This window comes from Macaca mulatta, chromosome 1 (assembly GCF_049350105.2).
Source record: "Macaca mulatta isolate MMU2019108-1 chromosome 1, T2T-MMU8v2.0, whole genome shotgun sequence".
NCBI classification, from domain to species: Eukaryota; Metazoa; Chordata; class Mammalia; order Primates; family Cercopithecidae; genus Macaca; species Macaca mulatta.
In genome coordinates, this window is record NC_133406.1 from 200,236,090 (window position 1) to 200,255,260 (window position 19,171).

Genomic DNA, 19,171 nt, shown 5'->3' on the forward strand with positions numbered 1-19,171 from the left:
AGCACTTCAGGAGGCCAACGCGGGAAGATCACGAGGTCAGAAGATCGAGACCATCCTGGCTAACACGGTGAAATCCCGTCTCTACTAAAAATACAAAAACAAAAATAGCCGGGAGTGGTGGCGGCCGCTTGTAATGCCAGCTACTCAGGAGGCTGAGGCGGGAGAATGGCGTGAACCCGAGATGGCGCCACTGCACTCCAGCCTGGGCAACAGAGTGAGACTCCGCCTCAAACAAACAAACAAAACAACAAAATCCCCAAAACTGTCCTCAAAAGTTGGAAAGTATCATGAGACCCTACTTTATTAAAATAAAATACAGATGATACCCCAGTTAAATACCACTTAAGCTGGCCAGACACAGTGGCTCATGCCTGTAATCCCAGCACTCTGGGAGGCCAAGGTGGGCAAATTATGAGGTCAGGAGTTCGAGACCATCCTGGCCAACATGGCAAAACCCCGTCTCTACTAAAAATACAAAAATTAGCCAGGTGTGGTGGCACACACCTGTAGTGCCAGCCAGTTGGGAGGCTGAAGCAGAAGAACAGCTTGAACCCAGGAGGTGGAGGTTGCAGTGAGCTGAGATCACGCCACTGCACTCCAGCCTGGGGGATAGAGCGAGACTCTGTCAAAAAAAAAAAAAAAGCAAAAAAAAAAAACCACTTAAGCTATCCTTACAGCTTACGTAGTTATACCAATGAAAAATAAAAAGAACAGGAATATTTGAAGTGCAAATTATTTATTTACATATTTAATTATTTTCCTCAACTGAATACTTATTGTAATACAGAATACAAGTACCTTTCTCTCCTCAATTAGTGTCTTGTTAAATTTTTTGTTCTGGTATTTACATACATAGGAAAACATCTTTATATGAATTTTAATAAGAAGTCTTCAGTTGTATAATTAAAGGAGACTCAGATTCAGTAACACTGTCATGCCCATTAAAAGTGCCAGCAAATGGATGAAAATATCACTGAAATTCACCTGACATATTAAACCACATTTTCTCACTTGATTAATTATACATGTTAAGACTGGAAGAAAAAATGTTATTTACTGCAGAAACTCTTAATAGGCATAATTTAATATAATGTATAAGTATATATTTTATACTCACACTTGCATATTTATTTTATTATAAAAATTAAAAGTCAGGAATGGCAAATGTAGTTTCCATTGGTTCTTTGATTATTTAAGTTATGCTTACTTTCCAAGCTTTATGCTCTATTATTTATAGTTGTTTTCTGTCATATTTTCTGTAAAAAGTTTATTATCACTTCCAGAACATGATTGGCATTGATTGATTTTTATGGGAATCTACTCTTCCAAATTCATTTAAACTGCAGACTTATCATCATGAATTTTTTAGTATTTAATAAGATTTAGCAAATATTTAATAAGGCCTCATATTCATAAAGTGAATATTATGTATGAATTTTCTGATGTACAATAAGATTTGATTTCTGGGAAAATGCTTTCCCACATCTGTTACATTCATAGGGCTTCTCTCCTGTATGAGTTATCTGATGTCTGAGGAGATGAGACTTCTTGATGAAGGCTTTGCCACATTCAATACATCCGTAAGGCTTCTCTCCTGTATGAATTCTTTGGTGTGTAACAAGCACAGATGTGTTGCCAAAAGCTTTGCCACATATGATACATTGGTAGGGTTTCTCTCCTGTATGAAATCTGGAATGTTTATAAAGGGATGAACTATACCTGAAGGTTTTCCCACATTCCTTACATTCAAACGACTTCTCAAGTGTATGAGATTTCACATGTTGATTAAATGAGGAGTTCCAAGTGAATGTTTTCCCACATTGACTGCACTCATAAGGCTTCTCTCCAGTGTGAAGTCTCTGGTGGACTACGAGTTGGGCTTTATGCATAAACGCCTTCCCACAATCATTGCACACAAAGGGTCTCTCTCCATTATGAATTTTCTGATGAGTTACAAGGTGTGCCTTCCTGCTATAGGCTTTTCCACAGTCACTGCATTCAAAAGGTTTTTTCCTTGTATGATTTTTTTCATGTCTAATGAAATGAAACTTCTTTTTGAAGGCTTTGCCGCATTCCCTGCATTCATAAGCGTTTTCTCCAGTATAACTTCTATTGTAATTCAGTAAGTCTAAATGAGGTGGCAAACGCTTCTCAAATGATTTACATGATTTTTTTCTCATTGGATTAAGACTTGTGCTCATATTATAACGGTGGATTCTCTCCATAGTCAGAATTTTATTGAACGTGAGCAAAACTGACTTCAAAAAATTGTCTTTGCTTTCCCGATGCTTCCTTGGTTCATCAACAAGTAGGCAGTCAGATTCTACAAAGGAGTACAATAAAACATTCCTAGTTACTTTTTCCCACCAACATGTTATAGAGAAAAACATCTATCGTTTCAAATATAGTATCTCATTCTGAAAGCAATCTTCTATTTGTCTCACTCCTCCTGAGCTTTAAGAATAAAACTGCTGAAGAGGGAATGGGAACAGATGCCTTAACTTGTGACCTGTGGAAAGACAGTAAAATAGGCACAAGGTAGAGTGAGGGTACAAAGTCAGTCAAAAGGCTGCTGAACAAGGGTACAGGGTTAGCTCATAAAATGAAGAGGGCCCACTGTGGCGATCTGATTAATGGACAGGACAGCCAAACACACAGGAGATAGGCGGGGCATGGTGGCTCACGCCTGTAATCCCAGCACTTTAGGAGGCTGAGGTGGGCGGATCATGAGGTGAAGAGATCAAGACCATCCTGGCCAACATGGTGAAACCCTGTCTCTACTAAAAATGCAAAAATTAGCTGGGCATGGTGGCACACGCCTGTAGTCCCAGCTACTCAGGAGGCTATGGCAGGAGAATCGCTTGAACCTGGGAGGCGGAGGTTACAGTGATCCGAGATCGCGCCATTGTACTCTAGCCTGGCAACAGAGCGAGACTCCATCTCCAAAAAAAAAAAAAAAAAAAAGGAGACAAAGGCAAAGGGGTTAAGAGAAAATATCAGAGAACAGACTAGGTTTGGAGGAGGTGGTAACAGGCAGTTATATAAATCACTACATAATTAATTTCTAGATCATCTTGGTAGGATAATTCCCTATTTCTCTGACTTATGTCTTTTTCCTCTTAATCACTCTGCACAATATCAGTTTCCTTTAGAAACATTCTCAAATCTCCAGTCCTCTAACCCCAAGCAAACCACAGCAGAAGCATGTCTGTAGTCATGGCTCCAGCTCTACTGAGAGCTAGAATTCATTTGTACCTGTACTTGTAAGCCCAGGAACACAAATGTCCAGCAAGTCATCCAAGAATAAGTCATCCTTAGCTTGGGATAATAATAGCAAACAGATTCTATTTGCTATTTTTTTTATTCTGGCTGAGTTTCTATATATGACAACTACCTGTCATACTTCTGTTTGACAAATACTCTTTTTACATCCTCTTTCAATCTAACAAACCATTCTTCAGCAAGCTGCTTTGCTCCTGAATTCGCATTTTTTCACTATCCTCAAAACACTATAAATCCCAAATCTGTTCCCATTAAAAAAAAATTGGGGAGAGGGGGTCTATAATTCCCCACGCTTAAGTTTCCCTCCATGTGGAGTGTTAGTACAATACTCCGAGCCTCTTTCTCTGTGTCTTATTCTGTGCGGAGCTAGACTGAGTGGTAGGCTACAGCCATCAGTACACATTTCTTTATAGAGTGGTTCTGACTCGGGATTTTGTTCCTTTCTTCTTTCTGCTCTATTTCAACAGATGGGAAGCAGCATCCTGCATTACCTCTACCGACAATAATCCACTGAAAAATTCAACATCAGCCTGGCAAACAAAATTATGCAAGATATGAATTCACTCATGGGAACATGCGTTCCACTAGTCCTCAACAAATACCTTCTACTCCACGGACTCTAGATTCCTAAATTCAATCTCTTGCTCATGTTCGTTCTCCACCTTAATTTGCCCTCCTTTATCTCCTCTCATCCTATCTAGAGCTTAGATATTCTTTAGGGAGGAACCACTGTTCCATAACCTCAAAAAAAGACTTCTCCAAATTTTGCATACTTTAAACTTTAAGCTCCATTTTCTATGAATTTCTAAGATAGTCACTGCTGCTGTCTGTACCATTCATTTTGACAGTTAATTAGAACAAAACTGCAATGTTAATGTGCACTGAAGAAATGTTTCATACTTGCTTGTTGAATTTTAAGATACTTTATTTTTGGGCCGGGCACAGTGGCTCACACCTGTAATTCCAGCACTTTGGGAGGCTGAGGCAGGTGGATCATGAGGTCAAGAGATGAAGACCATCCTGGCCAACATGGTAAAACCGTGTCTCTACGTCTCTACTAAAAATACAAAAATTAGCTAGGCATGGTGGTAGGCGCCTGTAGTTCCAGCTACTCAGGAGGCTGAGGCAGGAGAATCACTTGAATCCGAGCTGAGATTGCACCACTGCACTGCAGCCTGGTGACAGAGTGAGACTCCGTCTCAAAAAACAACAAACAACCAACAAAAAAACCCCAAACTTTTATTTTCTATTTATATATTGTTTTCCTAACCACTAGGGAAAATATTTTAATATGAACATGTTTTGCTGTTCCAAATACCTTTCATAAGTTAGAAAATGGTAATGAGATTTTTGTTTCCTTTGAACCTTTTCAGGAAACGTTTTTAAAAGCCTAGTTGAATGGAAGAATAAGAAACATCCCCCACATTGCTATGACAGGGATACTGAAGAAAGAAAAGAAAAAGAAAAATAAGAAAAGAAACATCCCCCACAATGTCTGGCTCTATAACAATGGACTAATAAAATGTTAATTGTATACCATGATATGCTCAGCATAAAACAGATCATTCTCTTCAGGCACTATCATAAAACAAACAAACAAACAAAACAAAACAAAACAAAAAAAACAAACAAAAAAAAGCCTTAAAAGCCACAATGATTAAAAAAATATATATCCATGACAGTATATATAAATTTTTCATGACAGAGTCATAATAGAATTGGCTTGGGAGTTCAAAGAAAGTAAAGATTAATTTAGACAGGAGTTACAATGAAAGAGGAAAAGCTGAATTCAGACTTAATAAAATGCTGGTTTTAGGAGCAGACCAGAATCAGGATTAATGCCGAGAAGAAAACTGTATATAGGCCGGGCGCGGTGGCTCACGCCTGTAATCCCAGCACTTTGGGAGGCCGAGGCGGGTGGATCACGAGGTCAGGAGATCGAGACCATCCTGGCTAACACAGTAAAACCCTGTCTCTACTAAAAATACAAAAAATTAGCTGGGCGTGATGGCGGGCACCTGTAGTCCCAGCTACGCAGGAGGCTGAGGCAGAATGGTGTGAACCCGGGAGGCAGAGCATGCAGTAAGCTGAAATCGCACCACTGCACTCCAGCTTGGGTGACAGAGTGAGACTGCATCTCAAAAAAAAAAAAAAAAAAAAAAAGATTAGACAGTAATTGGTAGAGTAACACCTCAAATTCAGATAATTTAATTTCATTATAAGGACTAAGTATATAGAAAAAGATCTATGTTGAGAAGGGAAGAAGAATGAGGGTTTTAGAAATTAAGAGAACAGAAACAAAGCGAGGACCTAGATGAAACAGGCTGTGTGAGAAGCCAGAGGAGAGAGGAGAGGGACGCTCCATACAACAGCTGAGCAATGAGAAAGGGCACGTGTGCGGAAAGGAGGGTGAAGGCAGCTTTTGGGGAGCTGACTGATGATGTTACGTTAAAGGTGTGTGGCTTTTAAGAGGTGCTTCTAAGAAAAATTTCAGAGGTGCCTGTCCCTCACTCACCAACAGGGATCTCAACTTCACACACCCCCATCTGAATTTCTCTCACTCACCTAGAGAGCTCTGATGTAGGTTCACTCCTTCCACCATCCATGGCTCTTGTCCTTGCTCTACCTTGAGGATCACTTTTGTTTTGTTAATTGGACATCCTGTTGGTGGGAAAGTAACATAGAAGTGGGGACAAAGTGCTAGGCAAACAACCAGCTCACAACTCAGGTTGCCTCCTTGAGTCTCAGGGTTTTTAAAGGATAACAAGCAGGCTTTAAAACAGAACAGACCTGAGCCGGGTGCGGTGGCTCACGCCTGTAATCCCAGCACTTTGGGAGGCCAAGGCGGGTGGATCACGAGGTCAGGAGATCGAGACCATCCTGGCTAACACAGTGAAATCCCATCTCTACTAAAAATACAAAAAATTAGCTGGGTGTGGTGGCAGGCGCCCGTAGTCTTAGCTACTCGGGAGGCTGAGGCAGGAGAATAGCATGAACCTGGGAGGTGGAGCTTGCAGTGAGCCGAGATCCTGCCACTGCACTCCAGTCTGGGTGACAGAGCGAGACTGCATCTCAAACAAAAAAACAAAACAACAACAACAACAAAAACCAGAACAGACCCTTCTCCTCCATCTGGGAAGTAGAAGCATAAGCAGACTATGTGAAGCTCAAAGGGGACTCAGAATCTTTGACAACTAAAATTTAGGGCCCAGCTGATTAATGCCTGAGAATGCTCACAGCTTTCATAAGTCTTTTTTTTTGAGATAGGGTCTCAGTCTGTCACCCAGGCTGGAATGCAGTGGTACGCCTAGGCTCAAGCCATCCTTCCACCTCAGCCTCCCAAGTAGCTGGGACGACAGGCACATGCCACCACACCTAGCTAAATTTTGTTGAGACAGTCTCACAATGTTGCTTAGGCTGGTCTTGAAATCCTGGGCTCAAGCAATTCTCCTGCCTCCCAAAGTGCTGGGATTATAAGTATGAGCCATCACAATTGGCAAGCGTTCACACATCTTAAAAGATGAGCACTATTAGTATATACTAAGTTACACTGAAAAGTTATCACTTATTGTCCTTACCCACTGAGATGAGGTTTCTATAGTTCTCCAACATCACATCCCAATACAAGGTTCTCTCAGTACAATCAAGCAGCTGCCACTCCTCTGCGGTGAAATCCACAGCCACATCCTGGAATGTCACTGATTCCTGTAACAGCACATTCATCTTCAAACTAAAGTGTGCATCATTAGCGAACTTGCAAGAGAATCAGGGCAGCTCCTTAATATCATATCATGTTCACTGTTGAGTTTGTAGAAAATGAGATATAATGATTACATGCTTGATTCAGAAATATGCTTTGTGATAGTAACAAAAATCTTATTAAACATATCCAACTGATGCCAGAACAGTTCAACAGGGGAAAGAAAAGTCTTTTCAACAACTGGTACTGAGACCACTAGACATCCACATGCAAAAGTATGACACTGGACTCCCCACCCATTTCACATCATATAAGAAAATGAACTAAAATGGACCAGAAAGCTAAAAGAAAGAAACAAAGCTATCAAACAGTTAGAAGAAAATAGAAAAAAAGTTTTTTGTGACCTTGGATTAGGCAGTGGTTTGTGAAATATGACAGAAAAAGTGGAAGTGACAATAAAAATAAATAGGAATTCATCAAAATGAAAACTTCTGTGCTCCATAGGACACTGCCAAGAATGTGAAAAGAAAATCCACAGAATGGGAGAAAATATTCGCAAATCATGTATGTGATAAGAGGCTTGTATCTAGAATATATAAATAACTCTTAAAATTCAACAATGGGGGAGGGGAGAAAAAAACAACAATAAAAAGACAACACAATTTAAAAATGGGCAAAGGATTTAAAGAGACATCTCTCCAAAGATCTATCTATCTATCTATAGATAGATATAGATATATGTATGTATGTATCTGTGTTGGTATGTGTATAGTAAATAAGCCCATGAAAAGATGCTTAACATTAGGGTCTGAAACTGAAGCAAGAAAGAAAAAAAAATAAAAAGAAAAAAGATGCTCAACATCATTAGTGATTAATCATTAGTGAAATGCAAACCAAAACCATAATGAGATAGCACTTCACTTCTATGAGGACAGTTAAAATCAAAGGCAGACAATGACCTGTGGTGGCAAGGATGTGGAGAAACCGAAACTCTTGTACATTACTCAACTCTTGTACACTGGGATTGCAAAATGGTACAGCAACTACGTTTTTTCTTTTTTCTTTTCTTTTATTTGATATAGGGTCTTGCTCTGTCACCCAGCTTGGAGTGGAGTGGAGTGGTGTAATCAGGGGTCACTGCAGCACCCAACTCCTGGACTCAAGTGATCCTTCTACCTCAGCCTCTGAAGTAACTGGGACTACAGGCATGTGCCACCACACCCAGGCAATTAAAAAAATATTTTTGGGGGCCAAGTGCGGTGGCTCATGCCTGTAATCCCAATACTTTGGGAGGCCGAGGCAGGTGGATCATGAAGTCAGGAGATCAAGACTATCCTGGCTAACACGGTGAAACCCCGTCTCTACTAAAAATACAAAAAAGTAGCCAGGTATGGTGGCATGTGCATGTAGTCTCAGCTACTCAGGAGGATGAGGCAGGAGAATCGCTTGACCTAAGAGGCAGAGGTTGCAGTGAGCCAAGGTTGCGCCACTGCACTCCAGCCTGGGCAACAGAGTGAGACCCCATCTCAAAAAAAAAATTTAGAGAGGGGGTCTCACTACATTGCCCAGACTGCTCTTGTACTCCTGGCTTGAAGTGATCCTCCTGCTTCAGCCTCCCAAAGTGCTGGAATTACAGGCATGAGCTACCATACCCAGCCTGTGTAGTAACTACAACAGTTTAGCAGTTCCTCCAAGTGTTTTTTTTTTTTTTTTGAGATGGAGTCTCACTCTGTCGCTCAGGCTGGAGTGCAGTGGCGCCTCCTGGGTTCAAGTAATTCTCCTGCCTCAGCCTCCTGAGTAACTGGGATTATAGGCATACATCACTGATTTTTGTATTTTTAGTAAAAACGGGGTTCTACCACATTGACCAGGCTGCTCTTGAACTTCTGACCTCAAGTGATCCACCCACCTCAGTCTCCCAAAGTGCTGGGATTACAGGCAAGAGCCACTGCACTCAGCCTCCTCCAAGTGTTAAACAGAGTAACCATATAACCCAGCAATCCCCTCCTAGGTATATACCCGCGAGAATTCAAGACATTTGTCCACACAAAAGCCCACAGACAAATGTTCATAGTAAAGTTATTCATAGTCAAAAAAGTGGAATAATCTGGTGTCCATGAACTGATAAATGGATAAAGAACATGTGGTATATCCATATGATGGAATATTATTTGGCAATAAAAAAGGAATCAAGCACTGGTACATCTACAACATGGATGAACCTTGAAAATACTGTATGGGGCTGGGTGCCATGCTGCCCACCTGTAATCCCAGCACTTTGGGAGGCTAAGGTGGGCAGATCACTTGAGCCCAGGAGTTTGAGACCAGCCTGGGCAACATAGCAAGACTCAGTCTCTACGAAAATAAAAAATTAGCTGGGTATGGTGGCATATGGACCTATAGTCCCAGCTATCTGAGAGACTGAGGTGGGACAACTGTTTGAGGCTGGCAGGTTGAAGCTACAACAGAGTGAGACCCTGCCTCAAAAAACTAAATAAATAAAAAAGAAAAAGAGGAAACTATTGTATTGGGTGTAAGAAGCCAGTCATGAAAGATTACATATTTCATGGTTCCATTTGTATGAAATGTTCAGAAGAGAAAAGCCATAGAAACAGAAAGTCGATTAGTGCTAGGGAAAGGGAGGAATGAGTAGTGACTGCTAATTAGGGTATGGAGTTGCTTTTGGGGTGATGAAAATGTTCTGAAACTAGATAGTGGTGACATCTGTACAACTCTGTGAATACACTAAAAAAACCACTGAATTGTATACAATTGTTATTTTTTTTTTGAGACAGAATCTTGCTCTGTTGCCCAGGCTGGAGTGCAGTAGTGTGATCTCTGCTCACTCACTGTAGCCTCTGCCTCTCAGGTTCAAGCGATTCTCATGCCTCAGACTCCCGAGTAGCTGGGACTACAGGCGTGCAGCACCACACTTGGCTAATTTTTTTTGTACTTTCGGTAGAGATGGGAGTTTCACCATGTTGGCCAGGCTAGTCTCTAACTCCTGACCCCAAGTGATCCACCCGCCTTGGCCTCCCAAAGTGATGGGATTATAGGCATGAACCACTGCACGTGGCTGACTGTATATACTTTAATCAGGTCACTTTTGTGGTATGATAATTATATTTCAATAAAGCTATTTAAAAATATCACTTATATATTCTTATTTGTTCACTCATAAAATATTTAATGAGGCTCCACCAACCCTATACTGGAGATATCAAAAGAAATAAAATTATTACTCCTCTCAGGAATCTTACACTCTATTAGAATCAATAAAGTAAACGTAAGTGCCATAAGATGTTACTGAGACTGTAAGGTTTACATGCCAGATGCATGTAAGCATAATAAAATAGGAACACATGGATAGTTTTACATGATAAAATACGTCCTTCTAACCATAATGCCAAAATCATGTTTAATGGATAAATGTTAAAAGCACTGAAATTAAAGACAAGTAGTTACATATCTACCACAAAAGAGATAGTTAAGACCATTGTCAGCAGGAATTAGGAAACTGTAACCCATGGACTGGCCTCCTGTTTTTGTAAACAGAATGTTACTGAAACGTAGTCACACCCATTCATTTACTTCAGCTTCAAGGACAGAGTTGAGTAGTTGCCACAGAGGCTGTATGGCCTTCAAATCAAAAATATTCACTATTTCACCCTTTATGAAAAAGTTAGCACTAGGAAGGGTTTATTCCAGGAATGCATAGCTAGTTCAGCATTGGGAAATGCACTAAAAATTATCTAAACTGGTACATTAAGGGTGGCAAGATATATTATATTATTGACAGCTATTTAAAAAAAGGGTATGAAGCCAAAAGTTCCTAGTTATTAAAATAATCTTCGCAAGTTAAAAATCCTTAACTTGATTAAAAACAAAATAAACAACTATCTACCAGAATACAAGAGGAAACGGTGAAACACTGGGAGCACCCCCATTAAAGTTAGGACAAAAAAGACTTCTGGCTAGCAATTACAGGTAACCCCTGAACAACACAGGTTTGACCTGCCTGGGTCCACTTATACTCAGATTTTTTTTTTGCAATGAATACAGTTGGCCCTTGGTTGGCAGGTTCTGCATCTACAACCAAATGCAGATTAAAAAAAAAATACAGTTATTCTGGGGTGAGGGAGAGCATTAGGAGATATACCTAACGTAAATGACGAGTTAATGGGTGCAGCACACCAACATGGCACAGGTATACATATGTAACAAACCTGCACGTTGTGCACATGTACCCTAGAACTTAAAGTATAATAATAATAAAAAAAAAAATACAGTATTCTTGCCATGCAAAACCCATGAATATGGATGGCCAACTTTTCCTATCCTTGAGTTCCACAGGGCCAACTGTACTGTGGGACTTCAGTATGTTCAGATTCGGGGATCTGCAGGAGTTCTGGAAACAGTCTCCCATGGATACCACAGGATGGCTGTTCATTCAAAACTGCAGTGACTAGAAGTCCTGGCCATTGCAATGAGAGAAGGAAAATATGGGGGAAGGTATAAATACTGGGCAAGAAGAGACAAAACTCCATTTGGAATGTATGATTGTCTACCTAAGAAATAGAGGAATCAACTAAAGAACTCTTAGATCTAACAAGAGTTCTGTATATTGGTTGGATATAAATTCAACGTAGAGAAATCCATCTTTTTATTTTCTTCAGAGACAGAGTGTCGCTCTGTCACCCAGGCTAGAGTGCAGGGGTGTGATCATAGCTAGCTGTAGCCTGGATCTTCTAGGCTCAACTGATCCTCCTGCCCTAGCCTCCCTGGTAGCTGGAACCACAGGTGTGTGCCATTATGCCCTGCTAATTAATTTTTTTTTTTTCTAGAAATGGAGTCTTCTATATTGACTAGGCTGGTCTGGAACTCCTGGCCTCAAAGCAGTCCTCCCACCTTAGCCTCCCAAGTGCTGGGAATATAGGCATGAACCACCATGCCCAGCCAAGAGAAGTCCATATTTTTCTATTTACCAAAATAGCAAACTAAAAGAGATAATGAAAAAAAGGCCTACCCCATTCTCAATAGCAACTAAAACCATATGTGAGAATAAATATAAGAAATGTACAAGAATTACAATAAGAAACTCATAAAACCTGTAAAATTATAATAAAAGGGCCAGGTGTGGTGGCTCATGCCTATAATACCAGCACTTTGGGAGGCTGAGATGGGTGGATCACCTGAAGTCAGGAGTTCGAGACCAGCCTGACCAACATGGTGAAACTCTGTCTCTACTAAAAATACAAAAATTAGCCAGGCATGGTGGCGGGCGCCTGTAACCCCAGCTATAACCCCAGCTACTCAGGAGGCTGAGGCAGGAGAATCACTTGAACTCAGGAGATGGAAGTTCCAGTGAGCCAGGTTGTAAGAAAGTCAGGTTGTAAGAAAACCTGAATAGGACTCATTGAAAAGTCATGAATTCTCTCCAAATTAACCTATTAAGTTTAATGCAATCATAATAAAAATATCTGGCTGGGCGCAGTGGTTTACACCTGTAATCCCACCAGCACTTTGGAAGGCCGAGGCAGGAGGATCACTTGAGGTCAGGAGTTCGAGACCAGCCTGGTCAACAAGATGAAACCCTGTCTCTACTAAAAACACAAAAATTAGCCGGGCATGGTGGCACATGCCTGTAATCCAAGGTACTTGGGAGGCTGAGGCAGGAGAATTGCTTGAACCTAGGAGGTGGAGGCTTTAGTGAGCTGAGATCATGCCACTGTACTCCAGCCTGGGCAACAGAGCCAAACTCTGTCTCAAAAAAAAAGAAAAAAAGAAAAAAGAATACCTAACATACTGCTTTATGAACCTTGACAATATTTGTTATTTTGATGACCTTAAAATTCATGTAGAAGAGTAAATGCTCAAGATAACTAGAGACTGGAAAAGGTATAAGATTTACTTATGGATCCAGGTGGGCATTAAAAAGGCTACATACCTGAACTTATAAATTGAGTTCATTTAGTGCTGCTTGGCACTATGTTCTTACTCTAGGGAATACTCTTAAGACAGTCATAGGAAACCTGATGCTGTATTTATCGCAGGCTGCTGCTGTGAATGTTATTTCTAATGTTATCTATATGAAAACTCATTAGAAAATATTTTCTTCAAAGAAATGTGTCAGGAAAAACTTTAGTTATAAGGAGAATAATTTTGCTTTATCTTCACAGACAATGCCAATACTTTTTAACTGGCTGGTTATCCATTTACTATGATTTCCAGGAAGACTGAGTACATATTTCCAGCTCAAATTTGTTCCAACCATCTGCAAACCCTATGACTTGGATATCAACTTACCAATCTTCTAAATTTCCTTTTAGACTTGATCTTTTATTCAGTTTACATTTTTCCTGACCATACATTTCCTTTTTATCATATGGACTTTTGAGAGATTTAAATAACTGGATGAATAGATGGATACCTTACCTGGAAGTTGATCATTTTCTGCAGCTCTTACACAGAAATCTATGAAAGTAGAAATGGGGAAAAGAATAGAAAGACCTGAGACACCAGGACTGCATGCAAAGTAGAACTCCGCTCTATCAGACCATAAGTACCCACACTGCAGCCTCAGAAAATGCCACCTAGTGTGGGAGAAAGACATTTCTAGCAAGACAGAAAAGTCCATGTTCCATGAACACAGATCTCTACTTGTGATTGTTAGGAATATATGGAGCTTAGATAAGGATGTTATATGTTTCTGTCCTACTGATCTAACACCAAGTGGTTCCTCTTGAAACGGTTATTTTTTTTTTTTCTCCCAGAAATTTATCCTGAAGAAATAATGAATGAGTTGAAAAACTAACTTAAAAGCTTGGCCTCTGAAGCTCCATAAGTCTAAAAATTATTCCTTCCTGTGATTCTCTGGTTTCTACTCTGAAGCTGGGATAAGAGATTGCAAATTAGGTTGGGCTTTCTTGAGAAGGCTGGATTCAGGGACCCAGGAACAGTTTTTTTTTGTTGTTTTTTTTGTTTTTTTTTTAGCTGGATCCTTCAGTTTAAACTCCAAATGTTTCTCTCTGTAGGAACTTCCCATCTCCTATGCGCTTAGACTGCTGGGGCTCTAGAAAGGGTACAATGGGCAAACCGGGAACTCCCACCTTCATTTACACAGTCTGCACTGGAAGATCTGCACATACACCAAGAGACTCTACAAAATGACCACAAATCGAAATTTACTCAGCATTCATTGCTCAAATATTTCAGGAGAATAAACCCAACTCTGTTTTATGCAGGAATGCTATACTGTGAAAAAAAGAATGAAATCTGGAGAAAATGTATCTGAGTTTGAATCTCAGTTCTTCCACTTACTAAGCTGTGTGAGTCCAGGCAAGTAATTTCACCTTTCAGCTTCAGTTAATTCACATGCAAAATGGTAATAGCATTTACTTCAAATGATTGCTGAGAATACCCTTCGAATGCACAGCAGCTTCTCAAGAATGCTTTCTTCCTGGATCCCTTGAAATGGCTTACAGTTTCCACCGGATCCCTTGAAATGGCTTAAAATTGTGGCAGGCTCCGGTCGGGCCAACTATGTTTTTGGAACCAGGAAAGGTACAGTTAGATGAGCAGACTCCTACACAGTGACCTTGACCTACAAGAGCGGGAATGCAAATTGAGCCTCTCCCAGTTCCACCAGATCCCTGGGCATCTACCCAATGCCAGTCGGAGCCTAACTCTTGCTTTCTCTCAGTTACTCGAGTTGAACAGGACCCACATATCCAAACCTGAAGTCACTGCACTTGGAGACTGTAAAGTTTTATCTCCGGTAGGGTAAACCTAGAAGCCAGTCCCCGCCTTTCTCTTACGTCCTCCGAGTCCAGCAAAGCCATACCTGCCACCCTTTCACTGCCTCGCTCGCAGCTCCGGTTCCAAGCCTGGGATCAGTCACTGCGTTGTCCACAGACTGTGGGGCAACCACCGCCAGCACTTCTCGCGGCGCTGATTTGAAGATTGAATACCGGCTACCGTCCTACTGCGCGTGTGCGGAAGTAACTGTCCACCTAGAGTTCCTGGGCTCCTCCCGGGTATAGGCCATCTGTCGGAGACCACATTTCCCATAAGGCCAGTGGAGCTCGTTTCCGGAAGGCGTCAGACGCTGCTGCTTCTTGGAAGGTGGTGCGGAGTTTCTGAGTTGGTATCTGTATTGCTAACCTGAGACCCGCGCTTTTTAAATCGTTTTCTTTTAAAAGGATACACAGCATCTTTAAATACTGGAAAGTAAAATCAGCAGTATGCTAAAAAAAATTTGCTCTAACTCAGTAGGGTTTCTTCTAGCAATGCACCAGGTTAAGTCAGAGAGGTGAAGAGGATCCAACAAATAAGACTGAGAAGGAATAATCCATGAAGTAGATGAAGTAGATGGAAAAGTAAGAGAGTTTAGATCTGCAAAACCAAGGGAAGGAAGTGTTTCAAGAAGAAGGGAGTGATCCACTGTCTCAAATGTTGCTCATAGGTCAAGTAAAATGAGAACTAAGAATGGACCACCGTAGCAATGGTCACTAGTGATGTAGAAACGCCATTTTGGCAGTGGTGGAAGTTTGATAAAGTCTGAGGAAAATTTGATAGGAGTTGGAGGAAAGGATGGGAGGAGAGGAAATGGAGAAAGCAAATACAGGTAATACTTGTAAGAAGTTTTTTTTTTAAGGTGAGCAGAAAAATAAGGCTATCATGGGATAGGGATTTTGGATCCAGTAATATTTTGTTGTTGTTGCCTTTTTCCACATATTCTAATTTTTTTTTTTTTTTTAAAGATGGGGCTGGGTGTGGTGGCTTATGCCTGTAATCCTAACACTTCAGGATGCCAAGGTGGGAGGATTGTTTGAGCCCAGGAGTTCAAGACTGCCTAGGCAACATAGTGAGACCCTCATCTCTACAAAAAATAAAAAATTAGCCTGGCATGGCACCTGCCTGAAGACCCAACTACTTGAGAGGCTGAGATGGGAGGATGGCTTGAGCCCAGATAGTGGAGACTGCAGTGAGCCATGATCCCACCACTGGACTGCAGCATGGGCGAGAGAGCTAGTCTCTGTCTCAAAAAATATAAAATAAAATAATAAATAAAATAAAGAAATTATAGTAAGCTTATGTACTAATTAAAAGGATCTAGGCTGGGCGCGGTGGCTCACGCCTGTAATCCCAGCACTTTGGGAGACTGAGGTGGGCAGATCACTTGAGGTCAGGAGTTAGAGACCAGCTTGGCCAACATGGTGAAAACCCATCTCTACTAAAAATAAAAATATTAGCTGGGCATGGTGGCAGACGCCTGTAATCCCAGCTACTGGGGAGGTTGAGGCGGGAGAATCGCTTGAACCCGGGACGCAGAGGTTGCAGTGAGCCAAGATCACACCACTGCACTCCAGCCTGGGCGACAGAGCGAGACTCTGTCTCAAATAAATAAATTAATAAAATGAAAGATTCAGTAGATGTGGGAAATACACAATTCAGGATAGACAGGCTAGTTACATGGAGGAAAGTCCTTGAGGAGAGAAGGGATGGAATACAGTACACAATCACAGGGATCAATCTAAGTAAGAGTATGGATAATTTATCTCCATTGAAATAGAAGGGGAGGCAGAGTTTATAAGTACAGATGCAAACAGGTGGACAAATATGGTGGTAGAAGAAAGAGGATGCCCTGTTCTGAGTGCTTCTATTTTCCCAGTGAAATGGGAAGCTGAAATGAAGATGGGGGAAAGTATTGTAGGCTTGACAGAAAAGATGAATACTGTATTATGATTATTTTGATACATGGTTTTTTCATATTTTAACATCTGTGAAATTGCTATCTTACAAGTGATGGCATTCCATAGTTTAATCAGAAGCATTGTTTTTTATTAGTACATAAAATAATACAACTTATAATCAATGGCATCTGAGATTCAATAAAGTGTTATTTATGAATATGAGTAAGTGTGTAGATTAAGGAAATGTAGTACTATTGCCTGGCACCATTAAGAGCCGGCTTGGTATTAGTACCCATTGACTTTACTGGCATTTTCTATGCCATAAACACATCTCTCTCTCTCTCTCAATGTGTGTGTGTGTGTGTGTGTGTGTGTGTGTGTGTGTGTGTGTGTCTTCCTTCCCCTCCCCTCCCCCTCTTCTCCTGTCCTCTCCTCTCGTCTCCTCTCAACAGAAAGGACATACATTAAAGACATGGGTAGTGGAATAAATTTATTACATCTTAATATCTAAAGTATTTTGGACCAAATTACTTCTGTATTTTTTGTCAGGCCTCTGAGCCCAAGCTAAGCCATCATATCCCCAGTGACCTGCACGTAAACATCCAGATGGCCTGAAGCAACTGAAGATCCACAGAAAAAGTGAAAATAGCCTTAACTGATGACATTCCACCATTGTGATTTATTTCTGCCCCAACCTAACTGATCAATGTACTTTATACTCTCCCCTACCCTCAGGAAGGTTCTTTATAGTCTCCCCCACCCTTAAGAAGGTTCTTTGTAATTCTCACTACCCTTGAGAATGTACTTTGGGAGATCCGCCCCCTGCCCCCAAAACATTGCTCTTAACTCCACTGCCTATCCCAAAACCTGTAAGAACTAATGATAATCCCACCACCCTTTGCTGACTCTCTTTTCGGACTCAGCCCGCCTGCACCCAGGTGAAATAAACAGCCATGTTGCTCACACAAAGCCTGTTTGGTGATCTCTTCACATGGACACGTGAGACATTTTTATTAGAAACAGTATGTATTTTGTGCAACCCCAAAATTAGGCATTTAATTTTACAAAACACATTTCATTATGGTAATTCTAAACTACACAATAGTAGAAAGAATAGTGATGAACTTCCATGTATCCATCCCCCAACTCCAATAATTATCAACTCAGGGCCAATTCTGTTTCCTCTCTATCCCCAACCCCATTGCATAGTATTTTGAAGCAAAATCCCAGAACATATAATTTCATCAATAAAAATAAAGACTTTAAAAAAACCATATTATTAACACATCTAAAATATTAACAACATTTCCTTAACATCATCAAACATTGAGTCATTGCTCAAATTATCAATTTTCTCATAAATGTAATTTCTTTTAGAGTTTTAAAAAATTAAGTACAAATGCTGGGCACAGTGGCTCATGCCTGTAACCACAGCACTTTGGGAGGCTGAAGAAGAGGGAGGATTCCTTGAGGCCAAGAGTTTGAGGCTGCAGTCAGCTATGATCACACCACAACATTAGAGGTTGTAGAAAAGGGACACTCTATCATTCCTTTGTCATTTAGCAGCTGGATTATTTCTATAAAGAGGAGCTTCACATCATGTACTATGTAGTCATTCAGGTATACAGTTCACATAGGAATGTCAGGAAAAAAGAATTTATTTACCAGTCTTCCATTTAACAATTCCCAATTATCTTCTAAATATGACCAATTTTTGAGCATCATTATGAACTCATAAACATGTTTGATGTGCTTCAATCTATTGCTGTTGTTATCCCTACTGATACTCAAATTGTCACATCTTTGGCCATTGGGAGCCTCTTTAAGTTGGCTCTTGAGAGTCTTCTTTTGGAATGATCCTATTAGTCTTCAATAGCTTGTTATCTATATGACAAGGTGCTTCAGGTTTCTCTTGTTCATTTCCTGACCCAGACCTTAAATCAGCCATTTCTCCAAGGAACCTGGCTCTTTTTAATGGGAGATGGTATTTCAAGACCTTGATCAGGCATCTGGTGGTGTTCACTGCTCCTGGGTTGGTTAGACATTGACTTTGAAGTTTTGAATTTCTGACATACTAGTGGCTAACAGTGTGGGCTGCAGAGATAGACCGCCTGGATTTGAATCAGTGTAACACATACATCATCTCAAATATTTATCATCTCTTTGTGTTGGGAATATTCAATACCCTCCTTCTAGCTATCTGAAACTATATTATTGTTAACTATAGTCATCCTACAGTGGCATAGAACATGATAATTTATTCCTGCTATCTAGCTTTAATTTTCTATCCTTTAACAAATATCTTCCTATTCCCTCATTCCCCAAATTCTTCCTACCCTTTAGTATCCTCTTTTCTCCTTTTTACTTCTATAAGATCAACTTTTTAAAGCTTCTGCATGTGAGAACATGCATTGTTTAACCTTCTTTTCTTGGCTTATTTCACATAATATAATGTCCCCCAGTTACATAAGTGTTGCTGAGAATGACAGGATTT

The 19,171-nt window shown here is 40.5% G+C and overlaps 1 protein-coding gene across 5 annotated transcripts; it reads right to left on the reverse strand.

Moving 5' to 3' along the window:
• Positions 1–719: 719 nt before the first annotated feature.
• Positions 720–14,976, reverse strand: ZNF684 (zinc finger protein 684). 5 transcript variants are annotated; one of them, XM_001084336.5, is made up of 5 exons: positions 14,826–14,976; positions 13,418–13,456; positions 6,861–6,987; positions 5,848–5,943; positions 720–2,323 (listed from the first exon to the last, which is right to left on the reverse strand). In XM_001084336.5, the coding sequence occupies exons 2-5, from the start codon at positions 13,430–13,432 to the stop codon at positions 1,425–1,427; spliced, it is 1,137 nt and encodes a 378-aa protein (XP_001084336.3). In that variant the 5' UTR covers positions 13,433–13,456; positions 14,826–14,976; the 3' UTR covers positions 720–1,424. The 5 variants fall into 5 exon arrangements, with proteins under 5 accessions (XP_001084336.3, XP_014992020.2, XP_077818357.1 ...); XM_015136534.3 differs by having other exon boundaries at positions 6,861–7,080; XM_077962231.1 differs by lacking the exon at positions 13,418–13,456.
• Between the last annotated feature and the right edge of the window lie 4,195 nt (positions 14,977–19,171).

Coding starts and splice junctions, on each gene's coding strand:
- ZNF684 (XM_077962216.1), bottom strand. CDS start 7,005: ATGAATGTGCTGTTACAGGAATCAGTGACATTCCAGGATGTGGCTGTG. Junction 5,944..6,860: donor TAGAAACCTCATCTCAGTGG/GTAAGGACAATA, acceptor TCCCACCAACAG/GATGTCCAATTAACAAAACA. Junction 2,324..5,847: donor CCTACATCAGAGCTCTCTAG/GTGAGTGAGAGA, acceptor ACTCCTTTGTAG/AATCTGACTGCCTACTTGTT.